The 19,088-nt window shown below is 31.9% G+C and overlaps 1 protein-coding gene across 1 annotated transcript in view; it reads left to right on the forward strand.

Annotated features, from left to right (window-relative positions):
- The window catches only part of LOC125067498 (neuropeptide CCHamide-2), a 38,514-nt gene that overhangs the window by 15,553 nt on the left and 3,873 nt on the right, over positions 1-19,088 (forward strand). Inside the window, exon 3 of the mRNA XM_047676158.1 lies at positions 17,770-17,849. Within this exon, the coding sequence (XP_047532114.1) occupies positions 17,770-17,849 (80 nt within the window). The remainder of the gene's footprint in view (positions 1-17,769; positions 17,850-19,088) is intronic.

The following is a 19,088-nucleotide window of genomic DNA, read 5'->3' on the forward strand; positions in this document are numbered from 1 at the left end:
GGACGGCTCCCACCGGCTCTTCTTGCAAATATTTGCTTAATCTTTCAACACTATAATTATGATTTAAACATACTACGTAACTCTAAAGGTTGTTACACACGTGTGCATACACTTATGTTTACTCTAAGTATAATGTTTACGAAAGGTATAACAGACAAACGGTTAGTTTAGTAGAAGAATACCGCTTCTCGTCTAACTTAGCAGCTGATGCTAGTTTAAATATGGGCTTAAGTTGAAGTTTGAAGTTACTTCTCGCTACCAAACTTACTAACTACTTTAAATCAGTTGGTAAAAGTAGAAAATGACAACATTACCTTTTTACCTGTGACGTTTTTTTAAGTAAGAAAATTACATGTATTTAAGTACCTTCAGTCAAAAGTGTGGAAGTAGTTTTAGATATTGTGATTTCTTTTAGACAAAGGTATACCAGCAACTTTAATTTTGATAGTGATTAATAATATGTGTCAAATTATATTTCATCAATTATCTATATATTTTAACTTTCGCAAAGATTTAGCGAAGATGCTTAATAAATATAATTGAGCCCAAAACACGTTGACAAACTTTAATAAAAATAAATGTACTATTTTCCTTGATCTTACTTTAAATAATTTCGTTTGAAATTCGTTTAACTATAGGCTCGAGATTATAAAAAACAAAAGACTCTATTCAATGAATCTGGTTTAAAAATTGGAACATTTTCATTTAGGGAGACGAAAATGACAGCGTCTTTGTTACAATAATTCAAGAGAATCTAGTAGACGGCGTGTTATAAAATTTCATAGAATTTTATTTCAATTGCAATATATATTTAAACTATTATTCAATATTTTTGCTTGTCGAGTTTAAATATGGTATAATATTTCGAAAGTATGCCGGCATGTTTAAGGTGATTTTGACGTTTATTATTAGAAAAAAGAACCTAAAATATATTTCATAATAAAAAGATATATATATATATACTAGCAGTAAGTAACTAAGTACTTCGTGTGTGTGAAACTAAAGCTTTGCCCCGAGATATATTTTAAATGAAATGAATGTATTAATCGTTGAATAAATCAACATATTCGTTAAGTAATAACATTAGTTATTTAAAATAAATTATTTATATTTTTAAAAATAGAAAAAAAAATAAAATTAGAAATAATTTCGAGCGTATTTTATTTTTATAACCAGCTTTCCTTATTGGATCTAATAATTGGACTGGGAATTGAGTTTAAAAGTTTATATATTTTACGTTATACGTTTTCTTATGTACCATTTTTTAATAAATTCAATTATTGAATTCAAAGTAATAAATTCAAATTAAAGTATTGGTTTTGAATCTGAAATAAGTCAAAATATATTTCTTGTTTTTGTTTGTAGAAGTCATATTAGCTAAGATTTTAAATTGTGTTTAACAAAATCTGCGTCAATATCGCTTTAATTTACAAAAACCTTTCTCTTATAAAGTATAAGTGTCGTGTAAGTTATCGCGGACTTATTCAGTCATTCTATTTTTTTTTTATTTTAATATATAATAATATACGTATACTTTGTATGAATTCAGAGACATTGAAGAATACTTAATAAATTACACTTAGGCTGTTTAACGGTATAAGTAGGTCAGCGTCAGGAATATTATCGTTGTGGGTGCCTATGTCTATGCGTCTGTAGATCTGCTTCAAACACAGACTTTGACTTTAATTTTTAATTACGCCCAAGAATAATTCAGTTAAACGGAAACATCGTGAGTTAACTTGCATGTAAAATATGTCTATAAATTCGTATCCAGCAACCACTGGAGCAGCGTGGTGGAATAATTTCGACTTCTTCTTTAAATCGAGTCAGTGGGATTACGGTTTTGTTACTTCCCTATTAGTGGGAAATTCCCAAGAAATAATTAGTTTCGATTAAAATGTGGATATATTTATGTGTCAACAATATTAAATTATAATTTTAAACATTAAAAATAAGTAACTACTGGTATTTTAGTCGATTTTTATCGATAGAATCTGAATTCTAAATCAGTGCTTGTATTCTGTAGTTTTATTTTAGAGCTATACTAATATTATGAGAAGGAAGAGTTCACGCATTGATTTTAAAATCTACAAACCCGTTTTCAAAAAATCTTACATTAGTTAACACATTTTTTAGGCAAATACGGCTTAAGGTCAAGTTTCAACAAACGGTGGCGTGTCAGTAAAGTTGAATGCAGATGAAATCACTCCTAGCAGCAAGAATTATAAATTATACTCTTCGATAATATACAACTAATAATACGTCAAATAAGCACAGATTAAATAGTTTATGATCCAAATATGAAGATACAATAAAAGAGGTTGTATATAATACATATTACGTTTCGCTTTTAAAGCAACTTGTAACTGGAAAACCTTTGAGAATTAGGAGATATTTGCATATTTTGTACGATGCCCCCTATAATTATTCATATCATGCACAAAGTTAAATTTGTTATTTGTATCGTAATTTCTTGACACGTCTTCTTTAAATAATTATTTGTTACCATAAATTGTGATAATGATGAGACCATCGGATAACTAAATTAATGTGCCTTTATTTTCATATATTTATTTAATACCTTGACACTTCTTTTCGGTAGAAAAGACGTATACACTTTTACGTATCCTGCCCAATTGTAAATTTCGAAGTTTAGTAAAACATCGAAAGTAAACATGTGCCTGTTAGCAAATATTCGTATGGGGGTTTGTTTATCGACCCTTAGTGAACAATAGTTGAACTCCAAGTTACTTTCCTGAAGAGAATTAAAGTATTGTTTATTATCTTCATCTACGCATAATCATTCTGTAAAGCGAGATAGAAGCTATTCCTTCCGGATTTTTATTGGACTCAACCAATAAGACTATCGTAATAATAAAATCACATTTTATGAAAGGAAATTCGTACTTCTGATTAAACTGACGTTTTAGATACTGAAATCTCCGAAATGAGATGCATCATCCTAGTACATGTTAAAAAGTTTTTAGTTATAGAACACAAAAATACGTGTCCCCATTTATTCTTACATTTACATTAGCAGCCTGTTAATTTTCCATCCTGGGCTAAGACTTTCTCTCCCTTTGAGGAGAAGGTTTGAAGCATATTCCACCACGCCACTCCAATGCAGGTTGGTGGAATACACATGTGGCGGAATTTCGTTGAAATTAGATACATGCAGGATTCCTCACGATGTTTTCCTTCACCGCCGAGAACGAGATGAATTATATACACAAATTAAGCACATGAAAATACAATAAAACCCCAATCATCCCAACCCAAACCCAAAATCATCGGTTAAGATGCAAGGGTAGAACCCTTGCCAGTGGGCCATCTCGGCTCTCCTTCCTATTTATTAATATAGATAAACTAATGTTTAAACGTTCTTTGAAATGCACTGCATCTTCTGGTATGTCTGTATGTCTGTAAGTTTGATGTAAATTGATTTAGTAGTATTTTATGTTATCTATTAAAAGTTAAAAATATATTTAAAGTTTTATTAATACAGATTGATAGATAGATAGTTGTCTCTTTCTTTGATATGAGATAAAAAAAAGGATATACTTCCCACGAAATGGAAGATTAAAAACGTGTCACAGGCATTGTGTTCTAACTTATGAGGAACACGTGTTATCTTCATCTACGCATAGGTTTTGTGTGGTAACACTCTTACAGTTCTTACGAGTGCGTCTTAACGTGATAACACTTGAAGTATTGAAGAGCGAATCGTGATAAATGCTTCCATTCAATATGTCTGCGTGTTTTTGTACAAGTACCTAGAAGTCCTTACAATTATTAGGTAACATATATTTAAATGAATGGTTCTTTGCCCCGTAAGCGTTTCTTTACCTTTTATACTATATAGTTATAACTTTTAACGTTTTTTTTTTTAAATATTTTCCACTTTCTTGAAAATTTATCAGCATAAAGTACAGCAGAGTAATTTAATTGGTACTAAAGAGTAAGTAAGTTTTTTGTAAGTTTTTTTTTTGCGTTTTTTACAATTCAAATCGAGGGGACTTATATAATAAACTAGTTTTCGCCGGTGGCTTCGTTTGCGTTTTAGGCATAAAATGTCCTTCCTTTGAATTTAATCTTTATACCAATTTTCATAAAAGTCGGTTCAGCGGCTCGGCCGTGAAATAGCAGCAGACAGACAGACAGACAGAGAGACAACGTTACTTTCACATTTAAGATATCGGTATAAGTGTATATATATAGTTTAGTAAAACTTATACAAAGGTGCTTGTAAAAGACTTGATTAATGTACGTTATGATTTTACAAGGTATAATCCTAGTACTTGTGAGAGCCTGTTTGGGAATGATTATAAATTTAACTAAAGCGTTGTGCCATTTCGTGTATGAAGGCGTGACACAATTTCTTATGTAAACGTATATGTAATATGACCTGTATGTTCAAAGTTTGTCTCTGTATGCATATAGCTCAGCTGGTAATTAATCTTGACCTTACTAGTTACGACGTTGTTATCACCAAATTGTACACACGAAATCTACATCATGCAACGTATGTCGACTCTCCTGGCGAACATATCCGAATGTGCCATTAAGGACTGAGGTACAAGCGAGAGCGATTAAAATCCCTACAAATCTTTGAGACTATCGAGTTTTATCCTAAATTTATATTGCAAAACCATGTGAGCTAGGTTACTATTCCGAGCTGTGCAAATAGCTGTACAATTACATTTTAGGATGTATTGCAATTACAAGTGATTCAATTATTACAAAATTCCGTCCAGCAATGCTATTCGGTAAGAATTCACTGAGATCCTCTGTTGTTCGATCATTGACAACGTAAGGAATGGATTCGTAGTCTATAGGTGACGCTGATCATTAGGTGAGCACAATTGATCGTCAGCCTTTCCTTCTATTTAAAAAAAAGTAATTTTGACTCTAAAATGATGCCAAAGATTACCTATTTTTTTCTTTAAATGATTATTTTGGCAAGGACTAGTATAGAAAGCTGTGGTCTATGATTTATACCAAACTCGAGAAGATTATATCCTAGGGTTCGTTAGAGCTAATCCACTGGCCGTTTCCAGCTCGAAATGTTTATGATATTAGTGTCCCGTACAAATCACTGCACTTGGTTATCTAACCCTGCTAGTGGCTTTTACGTTTAACTGTCTTTTTTAGAAATGTATAAAAGAAAATTTCTTTTGAAAGCTTAAAAAAGTATTTTTTATTTTTATTTCTATATCTATGTTATATCTTAAATAATAATTTTAATAATCAATCATCACGTACTCTAAATTAAAGGATCGATATATATCCCTTCTTAAATGCTAAGATTTTCCTTAGTATTAAAAAAAAATATGGCAAAAGAAAAGAGGAAATAGTGCAATCGGAATTGAAAAGAATACTTTTTTAATAGTTGTCATGGTAACACTAAAATAAAATTTAAAGAATAATTCTTAGTCAACCTTTTTCCGTTTACAAAAACGGGGTTTTTCTAATCATGTGTCCACAGGTAGCCGATAGTCTTAAGTTTTCAATGGTTTGATATTCGATTTACGTGCGTCCTTTGTTAAAATATTCTATTAAATATGTACAGCCTGTAAATTTCCCACTGCTGGGCTTAGGCCTCCTGTCCCTTTGAGTAGAAGGTTAGGACCATATTCCACCACACTGCTCCAATGCGGGTTGGTTGATAAAATATTATAATCATTATTAAAAAAAATTCAACGTCATGTGAGGGACGAAACATTAACTTTATTGTTCTGTATGATATTCCCTAGAGCGATCTGTTTATATTAAGAATTCATTATCATTATTTAGCCAATCGCTGTTCACTGCTGGACATCGCCTGTCCCAAAATGCGCCAAAGTTTTGGTAACTTAAGATAATGAAGTATCAATTATATTTAATTAATGTAATATTCCGTATTTCTAAGGTGAACGTAAATTTTTGTCTACTATGAACAATGTTTTCTCACAAAGGCTACAGCCAATAGTTCCAATAACAGAATTAGGGTGTGTTTGAGCGTTCCAAATAGCGCGCTTGTCCACAAGGGTCACGTGTAGTCAAATAAACGGGAACTGAGTAAACTGATTCAAGCGAACGGTTTGTATGCAAACGACTGTTTCTATCAGTACCACTTTTTTCGTTACAAATATTTTTAGAGAATATATAAAGGCACAATCAATATTTTAAGATTAAATTAGAATGTAAGACTTTATATTAAATATTTTATGAATTATTATTATCTGTATGTTACAGACGAGTATCTGTCACTTTGTCTATTAAACATTATATTTTTATTTATTTTTTTATACTGGTAACATAAACATTGACATACTCGTCTTGGCGAAAAAAAATGATTCTTGGATACATATTTTTAATTGCGTATTGAGTAAAACATTATAATTCTTATAAAAGAAAACCTAATAAACATCGTTTTATTTCTGACTTAAGAATAAGTTCTTACAACATATCGACAAATAAAAAAAAACAATCAAACGTCAACTTGGCGAATGTATTTCGTTATATGACATTATAAATTATAACGTTTGGGTAAAGATCATTTTCGCATAAGAAATAAATAAAGATTGTTAATTTATTTATTTATTAGATCACCAACAAAATACACACTAAAAACAATCCAGATACATGAATAAAAAATAAGACTAGTGGTATCTTATTTATAGGTGATAACAGCATGCACAAAATAAAAGTTAAGCGACAACAAAAGGAAGGTAAAAAATGCTAATTAAAGACTATTACAAAACAACAATAAATTAAAATAAAGATAAGAACACAATTAAACTATCTAAACTAACAATTTTGAGCAATTATAGTTAATATTTTATTTATTTAGAAGACGCACTTAATTCGGATGTGATCGGTTTTACGTATTTTGCCCATGCAACATATGAAATGAATTATGAAAGGTTTATTTAGCAATTGATAAACAATACTACATTTACGATATTAATAAAGCGTTCCTGATACAATTTACGTATTGAATAAAAATGTTTAAAGTCCAGTTTTTATATCAACGGTATCGTTGTTCTATATCAGTTATTGATTGTTTTTGAGTTATTGGTAATAAGGAGCCGTTAAAGTCGTTTTTATACGTCCTTATAAAAATCTCACAAAGGGTTTTTATAGGGACGATTTTGAATTAGGCTATATAAGCTCTTAAGCTATCACATGCTATATATTTATGCAAAATGAAGTGTTAGTATAGAATATAGTAATCGGATATAGAAGGGTCAAAGCAAAATCTTTTCTCAGAGGACTAATTGCGAGTATTCAATAATAAAAGATAATTTTAGTAATAAAATTCTACTTGCATATAAATTTAGAAATCCAATGTTCGACTGAGTTAATTTCATTTGGTTCTACGAACGCAAACATTGTCAATTGAATAGTTCATCTCAGATATTTAACTTCGATTGGTGAGTTATCTTGAAATAGACTACGTATTTCAATGGTAAACGGTGTGAAGTTAAAGAGAGCTTAGATTTATATATTCGCAGCCTTCTATATTATGCACAACAAAAAGTTTTTTATTTATAAAATATCCTTAACTATACAAATATTATAAATTCAAAAGTAACTGTGTCTGTCTGATACAGTTTCACGGTTGAACCAATGAACTGAATTTGATGAAATTTCGTTTGAAGTAAGAATTAAAATCTTGAATCTAAGAAAGAACATAGGTTGTATATGTTTGACATATTATTTTATACCTAGCACCTAACGACGTACGCCATAAACGGGATCGAAGGCGCGGGCGTTTTCCATTTTAATTTTACTTTCAAAGCTCCAGTAACATTGTCGACATACAAAACAGCGTTTCATATAGAGGCTAATGTCAATTCAGGATCAAAGTTGTCTATATAAAACTTCTGTCATTGGAATTGACTAGACAGACTCTTTCACGCAACGAAAGTATTGAATTAGAACAAAGTCAAAGTCAAAAATCTTTATTCAATATAGAAGTGTTTACACTTGCTTATTGATTGTCAAAAATCTACCACCGGTTCGGAATTTAGCACCTCGGTCCTGAGAAGAACCGGCGAAAGAAACTCAGCGGGATATATTTCTTTTTTTTTTTTAACCATTTTCCATGTACAATTTTAGTTATTTGAAACAGCCTGGAGGCGATCATTTCATTCCCAGAATTGTACATTGTATATATCACTTCAAAAACATTTTTTATAACAAAAATTTTGTACAATTCAAAATGTATTGCGTAGTTATTATTAATTGTAATATTGATGTAAATTTGAACTTTGATTGTATTAATACCATAGAAATACTGAAGTGAAAATGAACTAAAAGACCCCTATTCGAGAATTTGCATGTTATTTTTAGTGATTTGAGGGACTTGCTTACGTGGACTGTTTTATTTGGATTTCTGAGAAGAATATAAAAGTGGTTCGATGTTTACTGTTCCATCGGGTCCAATTTGACTCTTGTAAATGTTGCCGTTGCTAGAATAAAACATTATAACGTCAAAATATAACATCACTTCATTACTTTTATTACAAAAAACCTTATAATGGTATTTGGAAGATGCTTTTGACAATGGTCTTATCAAGGGGTTTTTAGTTTTAAGTTTATTTTCAAAATAATTTCATACAAAAGTTAATAAATTATTCATTAAATTGGATTTTAATAATGTTAAGATAAAAGCAAGGGTCCTTTTTAACATACCCACGTTACATAATTCGTGGTAAAGAGTATTTCAAACCGGTAGCTGTATATTTAATATAATCTTCTAAAACGTCAATTCCAGAGTGCTTGTAGGAGCTTAGTAGAATAAAGGTGTATAAAAAGAGGTGGCATTGGATTGTGAAGCTAATTATGAAATAAGCTTTATTTTGTAAATACAATGCTAAAATTCAATTATCAAGTATTAATAAAGACCTGTACAGGAATAAACTAAAGAATACCTAGTGTATTCATTTGTCAAAATATATATCATAAAAGCAAGATATATTATATATTATAAGATATATTTCCTAAAAGTAAATTAAACATAAATATATGCTTATAATATATTATTTTGATGTGGAATATCTATTGGCGTATCTTAGGAATAAGATCCTACTGATTATTATATATTTTTGTAACCCTACTACTAGACTTCGCTATATATTTTGTATGTATTTGGAAATGTTATATGTAATATACTTAACTTATTATCACTCTAAGACCTAAGATTAAGTTAAACAGTTGATTCTTTTCCAAGAAAAGTAGAGCATTCCTTCAGATATCCAGGTGTACAGAGGTAGATAATGCATTTAAAAGTAATTTACAAAAATGTCTTATTGTAAAAAACTTGAGGTCAGGATGTTACTATGGATGCGAAATATGATCGAATTTCCTCAGTCCAAATGATAAGCTAATGTAAAGTTTGGAAAGCGTTTAAATTTTTTAACTTTTCATTGAGTTTTTCTCATATTCAGGGTATCCCGTATGCATAGACCAAAATCGAAAGGACACGACGATTAGCAAGCACCTTATTGGTTTTAATACGTAGGAAGTTTTTCATCCTTTGTTCAGCTTACAAGTGAAAAGATAGAGAAAGAAGATTGGTAACAGTGTTGGTGAAGATAGAAAATAAAAGTGGGTAGAGTATACTCCCTTGAGGAACACCAGCACGTAGATTGCAATAAAGAGAGAAAAAGTCTCCAGTGTGTACAAACTGTTGACGTCCATTTAAATAGGTTTGAAACCAATCAATAACATCTGAAGATATGTAAATTGAGTCTAAGATGACTAGAATAATATTAAAATCAACAGTATCAAAGGGGTTACTGAAGTTTACTAAAGCTATGGTTAAAATGTGGCTATAACCAATTCCGTTTTTAATGTCATCCAAAACTTTCGTGAATGCCAACACAATTTTAGGTTCCATATGAAAGCCAGATTAAAATAGGCTCAATTCGTTATAAAACTAGTTTTTTTTTTTTAACGGATTTAATCGCGTAAATTAATTATTTTATTTTAACATCCCGACGTTTCGAGCACTTTGCAGTGTTCGTGGTCACGGGCAGACTAAGGTGACATTTGTCTGTTCGAATTAAAAAGAAATATTATTTACAACTACCGCCAACGATTTCTTAATTGGTATCTTGAGTAGCGTTCCGGTTGCACGCAGAAGGCACTAACTGTATCTTTAGGTCTTGCAGTCTGTTGGATTTGGGATTTTAAATTTTTAATAAGTGGATCCCAAGTGTTATAAAGTCTCCAACCATCTTCTCTATTGAAGTTCGGATGTTTTTGAATTTCAATAGCCTCGCGTATCATTCTAGGAATGAATCTGTGTTCTCTAGCGAGGATCTGTTGTTTATCTGTTGGAATATACAAAAATTCAAGCCTCTATACATAATAGATTTCTCTTTCATTATATTATTCAATCTTTCACTCATTCACATTCGCTCACCACTCATTCAATCAACGAACAGCTTTACTTGATTATTTAATATTCATTATTAAAAACATTGTCAAACAGTGCAGACGTGTCTTATTATACCTACCCCATTTCCCTTCAGGTTATGGGCCCAGGTCATGTTTAAAGTTGTTTAAATAATTAAAATTAATAGTAAAAGTGTTACTCAAAATGGATTCGAGAAGTAAAAGAAATATACAACAATTTAACGGTGATCGCTATAGTACTTGGAAGTTTCGTATAAGGTCACTACTAGAAGAAATGCAGTTATTGCCTGTTATTGACGAAGAACCACCACCAATACCAGATAATGAGTGGATTAAGAAGAATATGCTAGCAAAAGGTACGATTGTAGATTACTTGGGTGACACATTTTTAAGCTTTGCAAGAGGTTCTTCTACTGCAAAATCCATAATGGCCGAACTAGACAAAGTATATGAGCGGAGGAGCTTAGCGACTCAATTGGCTTTACGTAAACAGTTACTTAATATGAAACTACAGCCAGATGTGACACTATTCGAACATTTTAACAATTTCGATAATATCATTACCGAATTAATATCGGCTGGTGCAAAATTGGATGAGATGGATAAAATATCACATTTACTTTTAACTCTACCCACATCATACGATGGTGTTATAACGGCACTGGAAACACTTGGAGAGGAACAATTGCATCTATCTTTTGTAAAAACTCGTCTTCTAGATCACGAAGTCAAACTAAAGAATACCACGACGACAGAACTCAAAGTTTTACATACATCAACGAATAAATTCAAATCGCAGAACAAAATTGGATTCGATAAAAGGAAATCATATAATTATTGTAAAAAGAAGTCATACGCCGGAAATTCATCATATAAAATTTCAAAATTATATTGTGATTATTGTGGACGACGAAATCATATGAAGAAGGATTGTCGATTTTTCAAAAAGTTACAACAAAATGGAGCGGCAGTAAAACAGCAGCTGCGAGCGCTTTGCAAATCAGAAACGATAACGAGGACAGTTTCGCATTTATGTTTTCAACGTGTAAGTTGTCAAATTCTTATAAATATCATATTAATAATATTGTTTTCATTTTAGATTCGGGTGCAACTGACCACGTTGTAAATAGTAAGGAATTATTTTCTTCCTACTCAGAGTTCACAATACCGATTAAAATTGGTATAGCTAAGAACAATGAAAGCATTCAAGCGTTTGGTAAAGGTACAATAAATGTCACTACTAATTTAGGTTTTCAAGGGGCGATTAATAATGTATTATATGCGCCGGACGTGCCATGTAATTTAATATCTGTATATCGTATTCAACAAGGAGGTATGGTTGTTATATTTAAAAATAACAGTGTTTATATTAACAATAGTATCAAGTGTTTAGTATCGAGTGTTATCAGTAATAATTTATTTAAATTAGTTTTTCAAGTGCATACGCGATCTCAACATAATTTAAATTTGTCTCAAACTTCTACATCTTACGAACTATGGCATAAGCGTCTAGGTCACTTAAACAAAAATAAATTTAACATTCTAAAAAACTTAATTGATGATAGTTACCTAATTAATGATATTATGCCTAATGATACATTATGTGAGTCTTGCATACTTGGTAAACAGTCGCGGTTGCCCTTTGCAAAATCAAAAGATAAATCAGTCAGAAATAGGCCACTTTTTATAGTTCATTCCGATATTTGTGGTCCTATTACACCACCTACATTTGATGATAAAAATTATTTTATTACTTTTATTGACGATTTTACTCATTATACAGTAACGTATTTGATGCATTCTAAATCTGAAGCATATAAATGTATGAAAGACTACGTAACAAAATGTGAAAATTTATTTAATTCTAAAGTTGTTAATTTATATTGCGATAATGGCCGAGAGTATCTTTCAAACGAATTCAAAGAATTTTGTGTTGACAAAGGGATAATGTATCATTTAACGGTTCCTTACACCCCACAACAAAATGGTGTATCAGAAAGAATGAATCGTACATTAACCGAAATGGCTCGAACATTGGTTACAAGTGCGAAATTAAATAAAATATTTTGGGGTGAAGCTGTTTTAACAGCTACTTATTTAATTAACATACTACCCACTAAAACTCTGATAAATAAAACACCATACGAAATGTGGCATGGTAAAAGGCCGAAAATAAATCATTTAAAAATGTTTGGATCTACTGCATACGTTCATAACAAAGCTAGAAAAACTAAATTTGATGAGAAATCTTTCAAGTCAATATTGATCGGTTACGATGCAAACGGTTATAGATTATTCAATATCGAAAATAATCAAGTTTTTATAGCTCGCGATGTTATTTTTGACGAGTTAAACTTTGAAAAATCACGCCCTACACGTAGCAGTAGTGACAACATTGAAACCCTTTCAAAATTTAGTAAGCCCGAAATTGATTCGGCAAAGCTAAAAATAGATCAACAACAAGATTCTTTTAATGACAATTCGTTGGACGGTTCATCGAATACCACTAATTTAAGACGTAGCGAAAGAATTCGAGAATTACCCCCAAAGAATTATAAGCAAATGCACGATCCTGATTTATTTTTATCTCTTTTTAATGATACGCAATCTTTACCTACATCATATAAGAATATCTTCGATAGGCACGATTCTGATAAGTGGTTGAACGCTATACAGGATGAAATTGAGTCGCTTCGAAGCAACCAAACGTGGACATTAGTCATTAGACCGAAAAATGTTAATATTATAAGTTGCAAGTGGGTATTTACAATTAAAAATAATGAATTTGGTGAACCTACACGTTATAAAGCTCGGTTGGTTGCTCGAGGTTTCACTCAAGAGTATTTACAAGACTATCACGAAACGTTCGCACCAGTGGCTCGGATAACTACTTTTAGATTTATATTAGCACTGGCAAATCAGTTTGATTTACATTTACACCACATGGACGTTAAAACCGCGTTTCTAAATGGTATATTGAAAGAAAATATTTATATGGAAGTACCGGAAGGTATTTTAGCAAGTAATAACCAGGTTTGTAAATTGAATAAAACATTATATGGCCTAAAGCAGTCGTCCAGGTGTTGGTATGCACGGTTCGATCTCATTCTCAAGGAAATGGGTTTTAAGAACTCTGAATTAGATCCTTGTCTGTACATATTAGATAAAAATTGTATAGATAAAAACGTGTATATAGTTCTGTACGTTGATGATTTAATTATTACTACTAAAAATAGTAATTTATTACAAGCGTTTAAAAACAGTTTAATGCAAAAATTTCAAATGACTGATTTGAAGGACTTAAAACTATTTCTTGGTATTAGAATTCAAAGAACAACTAATACAATTTCTTTAGATCAAACAACATATTTGCAAAATGTTCTAAATAAATTTTCTATGAAAGATTGTAATCCATCGAATTCACCTTTTCCTTCTAAAATCAATTTTGTAGCTTTAAATTCAGACACTCACTATGATGCACCTTGTAAAAATGTTATAGGATGCCTATTGTATTCAATGCTTTGCACAAGGCCAGATATTTGTGCTTGTATTAATATATTAAGTAGATATCAATCTAAAAATAACGAAGAGTTGTGGAAATATTTAAAACATCTCTTACGATACATTAAAGGTACAATTAATTTAAAATTAGTTTATAAAAAATCTGAATATAAAGAGATAATAAGTGGGTATGCAGATTCCGACTGGGGAGGTGACGAGAACGACAGAAAAAGTACAACTGGCTATTTGTTTAAGGCCTTTAATAATTGTACAATTTCGTGGACCACACGAAAACAAAATACTGTCGCCGTCTCTTCAACGGAAGCTGAATACATGGCTCTCTTTGAGGCTGTGAGAGAAGCAGTCTGGATAAGGTCATTGTTAAATAGTATTTCTATACAAATAACAGAGCCTATTGTAATATTTGAAGACAATAATAGTTGTATATGTATTGCCAATAACCCCACAAATCACAAAAAATCTAAGCACATAGATATAAAATATCATTTTATTAGGGAACAAATCGCTAATCAAATAATAAAGCTAGAACCTATTTCCACAGGAAATCAACTAGCTGACATGTTCACAAAAGCGATACCCTCCAAGAGATTTATAGAATTAAGAAAGAATTTAAATTTGTTTTGAAAAATAATTCATGTTTTGTGTTAATCAAGTAAATGAAGGAATGAGTTTATTTAATAAATAAAACTATGGTTTATGTAACTAAATAGTTAGTATTTTATTTGTAAAAATGAGTAATGAAAGAAATTATGTTATGGTATTATTATATTATATTAACTTGTATTTTTGAGGGGGACTGTTGGAATATACAAAAATTCAAGCCTCTATACATAATAGATTTCTCTTTCATTATATTATTCAATCTTTCACTCATTCACATTCGCTCACCACTCATTCAATCAACGAACAGCTTTACTTGATTATTTAATATTCATTATTAAAAACATTGTCAAACAGTGCAGACGTGTCTTATTATACCTACCCCATTTCCCTTCATTATTAAATCGAATAAAATGGTTAGGTTTATCCAGAGCATGTTCACAGACTGCAGACTTTGAAGAACGCCTATTTTTGACATCTCCTATATGTTCCTTGACCCTAGTACCGATGCTTCTCTTTGTTTGACCTATGTAAGATAAACCACACTCACATTCGAGTTTATATACTCCCGCAGTTTGTAAAGGGATATTACTCTTGATAGGTCTCAAGAACTGGCTCACTTTCTTATGAGGCTTGTAAATGGTTTTAATCGAAGCTCGCTTCAAGATATTGCCAATCCTGTCTGTAACTCCCTTCACATATGGTAGAAATGCAGGTTGTCGCTCAACTGTGGGTGGCTTGATACGGCTTCTGCGATGCTGGCGAGGCACGGGCAGCTTGTTCTGGTGGAGTGCAAGCTTGACCTGAAGTAGCTCGTCCTCTAGGTGTTCAGCATCGCAGAGATGGTGGGCTCTCTGAAACAAAGATTTGCCAACGGTAGCTAACTGACTAGGGTGGTGGTGCGAGTCACCATTGAGGTATTTATTGGTGTGTGTGGGTTTCCTATAAACTGTGTGACTTAATGTATTGTCAGGATTCCTGATGATAAGGATGTCAAGAAAAGCTAAAGAATTATTTGCCTTTAATTCCATAGTAAATTGAATGTTTTTATTTATAGAATTGAGATGTACTAAAAATGCAGATGTCAGATCACTAAGTAGTATTGTGAAAGTGTCATCTACGTACCGTTTATAAAACCTAGGTGTTATTGGTCCGGAGTGAAGAGCCCTCTCCTCTAGGTCTTCCATGAATAAATCAGCGACCACGGGGGATACTGGGGAACCCATGGCTACTCCGTCAACTTGTACATAGAATTCATCATTCCACAATAAATAACCAGATGTGAGGCAGTGATGTAACAGCTCTGCATATTCAATAGGCATGTTGTGTGTCTGTAGCTTCCTCTTGACAATTTCGATGCAGTCTTGTATGGGTACGGAGGTATACAATGACTGGACATCAAAACTAACCATTGTCTCGTTGTTGGTTAATTTAAGGTCTTTGATTTCACCAACAAACTGGTAAGAATCCTTGACATACGCCGCAGTGTGTCCTCGGAGGGGTGATAATATCCTTGCTATGTGTTGAGCCAATCTATATGTTGGTGTATCGATTTGGCTTACAATAGGACGCAGCGGAGCACCAGTTTTATGGATCTTAGGTAACCCATACAGTTTTGGTGGCTTTGCACATGTAGGCACGAGTGATTTTTTGTCCAGATTTAATTTTTCTTGATGTTTAGATATTAACGCGGATGTCTTTTTAAGAATATTATTAGTAGGGTCTTTAGTTACTTTTTTATAAGTTTTTACATCCGATAAAATCGCGGAAATTTTCTGGTTATAATCACACGTATCCATCACAACGGTCGCGTTTCCCTTATCTGCTCGGAGGACTGTAATGTCTTTATTATTGCGTAAGTTCTTCAGTGCTATAGATTAAAAAAACTAGTTTTATTTCAATGTGTAATAATCGCGAAAATCTAAGACAACATCAATTCGTTATGTTGACAGTAATAGAGTGTGCTGAAAGTGGACAATACGTTTAAAGATTTTAGGTAAGAAAGCAAGAATACAAATTGGTCGACAGTGTGGTGATGAAGGTGGGATTTGTGAGGGAACGTACCAGTTACTAGTAGTAGTAGAGTATGTATTTATGAGTATGAGGATAGTGAAAGATGGCAGAGGACAAGTGTTGCTGTATAAAATTTTTTGGCTAATACTGTCACTGCGAATCAGAGTTAAAGTAGAACATGGGATAATTAGGTTTTACTTTTTGCACTAAGACAAGTCATTTATTCCTTTTTATGAACAACAAGAATATTAACTAACTTAGCAAGATGACTGTTTAGGTTATTTAAAACCATATTAAGAGGTATGTTTCTTTTTATCGTCCTATTCCCAGCGATTCTAAAAAAATCTACAAATAAAGGAGAGGATTTTATTGTTATTGATGGATTGATGGATGCGTGAACATATTTTCATTAGGAATTCCAATAGATCTTGTTGCACTAATTATGTAATCGTTTGTACTTGCACTTCTAGAACTCCATCAAGGCCACAATCGACATGTTCGGTAAGACGTATGACAAATAATGAAGTATTTGTCGAAGCATTGGTTAAAAGAAATAATCATGCTTTTTATTCAAATAAAGAATAGTTATATTTATTAACCTTTAACTTATTACATAATACGTGACTTGCTAAATGTTTTCCTACGATTTCTTTAATGAAATCGGTTCAAAAATGAACAATCGGTTTTCTTTGTAAAAAAAAATTAGTCAATAGAACATCATAGATATTTTTGATTTCGAGGAATCGTGAAAATTGATTTTACTCATAAAATGCGTATAATTACGTAGCTGCCTGTTAACATTGATTGCTAAGGAAAAATAATATCCGGGTAGAGGTTGTCTAAGTTGTTGATTGGCGGATATAAATGAGACAAATGCCTTTTCTATTAAATAATTGGTGGACATACCTGCATTTCTTTTAATATTCGCAGGTTTACTTTTGACGCTCTTATAATAGCCGTATATAATTTTTTTTTATTCAATGATATATAAAATATAACACCATGAATTAACAATCGTCACGTCAATGTTCTAAATTTGAAATGTGCATAAACCACGAAGCACTGCTTGTATAATAAAACCTTCTTCGAATAATTTTGTATCTTCTTGTATGTATATAAGAGTTTCTTTGGTTAGGCATTGCAAAATAAATCTCCTTATTTATTTTGTATGTAATGGATATACTTCAAAATAGAAACAATTAATTATGATGTGTTCTGTTCTCACAGGTGGTTGTTCAGCCTTCGGGCACTCCTGCTTCGGCGGCCACGGGAAGAGATCCGGTGACTCTGGTGACAATATGATGGATGTAAGACTTCATTACCTATTTCTTTCTAAATAGTCTTTGTGCAAACCTGTCTAGGTAAATCCCCAGTTTGCCACAAAGCGAGTGAGTCCGAGTATTTAAACAGACAAGGAGCGACAATATTCGTCTCGTACGATTTGAGAATAATTGTTAGACTTAGTTACCTAACAAAGTATTTCTTCTTATATTTTTTATTAATTTCAACCAATTAACATCCTTATTTAGCTTATTTCTAATAGATATAAGAAATACATAATGTATAAGACAGTGTATTAAGAATAGTAGAACTATTATGTAAGAATAAAATCGAAACTCACCGCAGTGCAGTGCGATTCTTTAAGAATTAATTTAGTGTCTCAATAGTGAACTGCTGACAACTGACAAACGGTTTGACGCAATTTTGATTTTTGTAAAGTATACGTATTACCGTAAGTCCAGTTCCTACAAAATGGCACCGCAATAATAGGGATACATAAAAAAAAAATTTTAGTTGTGTCGAGACACATATTATTTCGCTATAGGCGGAGAAGACACGATAGAGATTGATCGGTACGGTCAATATTACAGGCTCAATTTAATTTTGAAGGCATAACAGTAGTAGATTCTTTTTAAACCCATTACCTAAAACGACACAGTAATAAATAATAAGATAAACGTAAATTTCGTTGTAATCAGATTGCCTGTTATGTGATTACCGAACGGTGCATGTATGCATTCCCGTCGGCGCGGCCTTGTCCGTATTGCCCGCAGGGTGTTTACCCGATGTTGTAAACAAACTAACAATCGAGACTCATGAGTTGCGGTGTGTATATATCGACGCCGCGGGTCAAACAACTTTGTTTAAAATAACATTGTTAATTAATAACAAATTGCCTCGCAAATGTTTCTTAGAATGAACTTCACAGACACGCTTTACTTGATAAGTTTTAAAAGTAAGATTCTGTACAATTTTTTTAAAGAAGTAAAATCACATACATTACTCTGAGCCCAATGTAAATAGCTAAAGCACTTGTGTTATGGAAAATCAGAAGTAACGACGGTACAAACACCCAGACCCAAGACAACATAGAAAACTAATGAACTTTTTCTCCATCGATTTGTTTGCATGTACACCCGTATCGGTGAAACTAGATGGGCACTCTTCGCGCGAGTATAATTTCTCAAAATCAAATCCTCCTTTGATTGACAATGTTATTAAAATCCCATGTGAATTAAAATAATAACAATAACTTAACATACCAA

The sequence above is a fragment of the Vanessa atalanta genome, chromosome 11 (assembly GCF_905147765.1).
Source record: "Vanessa atalanta chromosome 11, ilVanAtal1.2, whole genome shotgun sequence".
In the NCBI taxonomy this organism is placed as follows: domain Eukaryota; kingdom Metazoa; phylum Arthropoda; class Insecta; order Lepidoptera; family Nymphalidae; genus Vanessa; species Vanessa atalanta.